The sequence below is a fragment of the Urocitellus parryii genome, chromosome 6, assembly GCF_045843805.1.
Source record: "Urocitellus parryii isolate mUroPar1 chromosome 6, mUroPar1.hap1, whole genome shotgun sequence".
NCBI lineage: Eukaryota > Metazoa > Chordata > Mammalia > Rodentia > Sciuridae > Urocitellus > Urocitellus parryii.
In genome coordinates, this window is record NC_135536.1 from 9,874,835 (window position 1) to 9,880,324 (window position 5,490).

Below are 5,490 nucleotides of genomic sequence, written 5' to 3' on the forward strand. Positions count from 1 at the left end.
GTCGGCCAAGTGGAACCTTAATGTGCACGCCTTGCAGAATTCTTTCAAGGATGAGTGATGGCTGCTATCCAGGGGATCCCCTGCTTCCTGGGGGTGCTGCATGTAGAGGACAATCACATCCAAAGGAGGAGGGCGACAGAGGGCTATGGAAGACAAACTCAGGGACCAGTAGTGAGGGAGGTAGACCCACACCCTGACCCATAAAGAGGCGAGTCTTCCAGCTGTCCTCTGATCTCGGCACAGGGAGGCTGGGCCCCGCCATGCCAGCCCCATCACTTACTCTCCAGGGTAGAGCTGCCGCATGAGGGTCAGCTGCTCCGTGGCCCCGATCTACAGAAGAAGGGCAGCCATCAGAGGCCCTGGGTGGGGGCAGCCCCCAGCCACACAGATCCACCATGCAGACTGGCAGCAGGAGGAGAGAGGCCTGGGTTCCCTGGATTCCATAGCCCAGGGAAGCCATCGCCTCCACCCCCATGCCCCCCCCATACACAAGTGCCCACGTGCACATGTGTGTGCCCCTAAACACACACACACACTCAGGCCTGCATGTTCTCTGGTGGACCCTGATAGAGCTGCTTAAGGAAGACAAGAACCCCCCAGGGGGTGGGGAGAGTGCAGAGGAGGGAGGGGCCGGGGCAGGCATCATTTGTCGCTCACCACTCTCACCCGCAGCAGCCACCACACACTTGCCTGGTCATGGTCCACGATTTGCCAGGTCCTAGAGTCACTTCCTTGGTACTTCTTCCCTGGACAGAGCTGCCACGTGAGGGGCAGCTGGGAGAAGGGCAGCTGGCTGAAGAACAGGGTGCCCTGGGGGTGTACAGGTATCTGCCATAAGTGGACTCTGATGCTGCGTTCACGCTGAAGGGACCAGAGAAGAGGGGCACATCAGGAACAGGCTCCTGGCACAGGGTGGAACAGCATGACATACAATCCACATGGTCCTGGATGCCCCTCAGCTGGTGGGCTGCTGGGGTCAGAGGTCGAAGGGCATCTTTTCAGAATGCCAGCCTTGACGCCATCTCCTGGGGGCTCCGTGTGGAGCTGGGTGAGGGCGCTCTTCTGGCCTGCGCCCACCACACCCACTCCACTTCTCCCAGCTCAGCCCCTCCACCCTGCCAGCACCCTGGGCTGGCACTCAGTGCACTCTCCAGCTTTGTCTCAGCAATTTGCATAGTTTTAAAAATCCTCTTTTAAAAAACAAAATATCCAGGAACCCAGGGCCTGGAGGTGATGGCTCTTCCCCAAGAGAAATGTGCTGCATTTTTGATCCTGACTTCACAAGCTTTTCGTGAACTCAAAGGTCATAAAATCCAGCCAACGCCCAAAGGTATGAAGGTAAAAGTCACAACGATGAACCGCCACCAAGCTCTACATGCAACAAAATAGCCCCACACAGACACCTGCCCAAGCACCTGTCCCCTTTCCTGGTGCCCAAAAGGCTAAGCCAAGGCTGTTCACCCTTCACCAGGCTCTCGAGTGGCCAATGGCTGTTCTCTTTGTCACCCTGAGTCTCATGGGCCATTTTTATGAGAGAAGCCTTAAATTACATGGCAAACTCTCTCCTTCACTTTGGATATGGACTTGAGATCAGGGGTCCGTAAAAGAAGGGCCATGAGCCCAATGTGGCTTATCAGCTGCTTTTTAAATAAAACTTTATTGTAAATAAAATAGGGCCCCTTCCTTCACTCGCCGACTGTGACTGCAGAGCAGTTACCAGAGTCTCTGTGGCCTGCGACGGGACAGTTTCTACTGTCTGATCCTTTTCAGAAAGAGTTTGCTGATCCTTGCATTTGGTCATGCTCAGGGGGTCTTGTTCCCACCCTGAGAATATATGTGAAAATACTGATCTACTTAAGAAATAATTGCTTTTTGGAGAAAAGACAGGCTTTTTAACAAATGGTGCTGGGAAAAGTTGATATTCAAAGGTAGAAGAATGAAAAGAGACCCTTATCTCCCACCCTGTACAAAAATCAACTCAAAATGAATCAAAGACCTAAGAATTAGATGAGAAACCACATGATTCCTAAAGGAAAGCATACGGTCAGGGCTGGGGTTGTGGCTCAGTGGTAGAGCACTTGCCTTGCATGTGTAAGGCACTGGGTTCAATTCTCAGCACCACATAGAAATAAATTAATAAAATAAAGGTCCGTCAACAACTTAATTTAAAAAAAAAAAAGAAAACATAGAGTCAGCACTCTAGCATTTGGGCACAGACAATGGCTTTCTGAGAGGACCTCTACAGCTCAGGAAATAATGCCAAGAGTTAATAAAGAGGTGGCCTCAAATTAAAAGTCTTCTGCATGGCAAAAGAAACAAGAATGTGAAGAGAGAATGTACAGACTGGGAGAAAATCTTTGCCAGCTACTTTTCTGACAGTGGATTAATATCTAGAATATTTAAAGCAAAAATGTTTTTATTTTTTTGTCTTTATTTTTATTTATTTATTTATTTGGAATTCAACCCAGGAGTGCTTAACCACTGAGCCAGATCCCAGCTTTTAATTTTTTGAAACAAGTTCTCAATAAGTTGCTCAGGGCCTCACTAAGTTGCTGAGGCTGACCTGGAACTCACAATCCTCCCACCTCAGCCTCCTGAGTCACTGGGATTAGAGGTGTATGTCACGGCACCCAGCAGAATTTAAAAAAAAAAAATTAACACCGAAGAAACAGATAAGCCAATTAATAAATGGGCAAATGAACTCAACAGATACTTCTCAAAATAAGAAATACAAATGACTATAAATATATGAAACATGTTAACATCAGCCATTAGGAAATGCAAATTAAAACTAAACTGAGATTTGATCTTATTTCAGTCAGATTGGCAGTCATCAAGAATACAAACAATAATAAATTCTGAAGAGGGCATGGATAAAAAGGAAGTGTAGATAGAACTGTAAATTAGCACAACCACAGTGGAAATCAGCATGGGGGTTCCTCAAAAGACTCGGCACGGAGCCCCATATGACCCAGCTGTGTCCCTCCTCAGTATTTACCCTGAAGAATTAAAGTCATCATGCCACAGTGACACATGCATACCTAAGTTTATAGCAGCACAATTCGCAATAACAAAACCATGGAACCAGCCTAAGTGTCCATCAGTGGAGGAATTCATAAATAAAATGTGCTGTACAGATACAATGGAGTTCTTTTCAGCCATAAAGAAAAATGAAATTATATGTTTTGAGGGAAAGTGAATGAAAAGTTTTGCAGGAGAGCTCAGGAGATCAAGGGTCATGTGTTTTCTTTCCTATGGAAGCTAGAGAGGAAAAAGGAAAAGAAAGTTGGAAGTAGTATTTCAGGAAAATTGAAGGGAGATCAATAGAGCAAAGATCCGGGGAGGGAGGAGGAAGAGAGACGGGAAATACTGGGGATGACTGTGGCCAAGTTACATTGTTATATTGTGTGCATGTGTGAATACATAAATCCAACATGGTGAATACTGTAATGGACCAATCAAAATAAGGAAACAAAGAAATTCTTTTTTTTTCTACATAGGAGGGGAAAAAACTCCATACTCTACCCGTGACTAAATGGCTTGAAGAATCAATTCTATTCTTGCTGATACTTTCTTTACACCATTTTAGTCATCCTGGGCCACACTCCAGTGGCGTTAAGGACACCCACATGTGCAACCATCACCACCAGCATCTCCAGAACGTTTTTCATCTTCCCAAACTAAAACCCCTTCCTACTGTAGACACCACCTCCCGCAGTCCCTCTGGCAGGCTGTGGAAACCACCCTGTCCTTCTCTGTGACTGTGACTACTCAAAGTACTTCACGGAAGGGCTGCAAGCCACATGTGCCTTAGGACTGGCTTCTTTCACTTAGCACCCGTCCTTGGGTTCTGTACACTGCAGACCCGCCAGGAGTTCCCTCCTCTTGGAGGCCTCGTCCCTCCTGGCACACGCCTTGTCACCTCCCTCATCCATCACTGGGCATTCAGGCGGCCTGCGCCTTCTGGCTATTGTGAATAGTACTTGCACAACTTGTTCACGGCACTATCTGTTCAAGTCCTGCTCTGGATTCTTGTGGATCTGCTGGATGGTCTGCAACTACTTTACTTTCTTCTTTGGTACGGGGGATTGAACCCAGGGATGCTTTACCACGGAGCCACACCCCCAGTCCTTTTTATTTTGAGACAGGGTCATGCTATGTTACCTAGGGCCTTCCTTAAGTTGCTGAGTCTGGCTTTGAACTTGCAATCCTCCTGCCTCAGCTTCCCCAGCCTCTGAATGACAGGTGTGCGTCACTGTGCCTGGCTCTATTTTCACTTTTTTGAGACCACTCTGCACCTTCCCTACACTCAACACTTTCCTGGGATTTTTTAAAGCTGAAAATATTTGGTCCAGAACTTTTTGAGTATCTCACATATTTTCCACAGGGAAGAAAGGACTTTCAAAGTTCTCTTGCAAAATTTTCAGAATAACCTATTTGTTAAGCAATGGGCTGTTGTTTAAAATGCCCATCGATTGTTTATTATGTTTTCAGTAATATTTTAAATACCTGGAGAAGTATTTACCATAATACATGGAGGTATTTATCTTATCCTTCAAAGATGGGCTCTGATCTAAATCCCTTACCTGGGTTTCCAACCTGATTATTGTTATCACCTGGGGAGCTTTTGAAACACAGCATGTAGGACTCCAGCCAAGCCTCCTGAATCAATTTCCAAAGGTAGGATGTGTTATCTCTTCAGGGCTCCCCAGGCCATTCACGCCCTGGGCCATGTCTGCGGCTCATTTGTGAGAGGTACCTTATTCTCCTTTGTCAGACTGGGAATCTGGACCCAACCACACTGTCACACTTGGGTCCACGGGCTGCCTCCAGATGGCAAAGCCTTCATGCCAGTCCTAGCCCCTTTCATCTGGAGAACTCCTGCTCATCCCAGAAAGCCCAGCTTCACAGCTGTCCCAAGTGAAAGCCTTCTCAGGCCCTGAGCGCTCTCAGCCTCCGGCCTCAGCGCACTGGATGGCAGAGCTCTACCCGCAGGCCAAATTCAGGCTGTTTGCCCTTCCCCCACTCCCACCCCACTCTGGACCCACAAGGGTAGGGGTTCGCTGTGCATACCCCGCCCCTCTCCCCGCAGCCTCCCCTCTCACCCCAGGACTCACTGTGCTGGCAGTGGGGAAGCACCTGGCCTGAGCCCGCTGGGAGGGACTGATACACAGGGCCACTGTCACCCAGCTCCTCCCCTCCTCGTCCCTGTAGATGCCAGGCCTTTGGACACACAGGTGGTGGGGGGGCGCCCTGAGGAGCAGAGAAGGCGAAGCAACGGAAGCCATGGCAGGGTGCGCTCCAGGCAGGCCTGGAGGCCGGTGTGGGGTCCCCTAAGTGCGCAGCCTCCTTAGGAGGAGCCTATCCCACGAGGGGCAGGACCAGGGAGGAGGCGGGGCAGGGGCAGGGGCACCCCCCAAGGGTGCAATTAGGGGCAGGGCCTAAGAGCAGTGGGCAGTGGGTGAGAGTAGGGGCTCACTGTCCTGGAGC

At 49.1% G+C, this 5,490-nt stretch overlaps 1 protein-coding gene across 1 annotated transcript; it reads right to left on the reverse strand.

The window, feature by feature from the left end:
• Window positions 1-276: 276 nt before the first annotated feature.
• Window positions 277-5,288, reverse strand: Tcl1b (TCL1 family AKT coactivator B). Its single transcript, XM_026411767.1, has 3 exons — window positions 5,118-5,288; window positions 667-861; window positions 277-330 (listed from the first exon to the last, which is right to left on the reverse strand). Exons 1-3 carry the CDS (start codon window positions 5,286-5,288, stop codon window positions 277-279), a joined length of 420 nt encoding a protein of 139 aa, XP_026267552.1.
• Window positions 5,289-5,490: the final 202 nt, after the last annotated feature.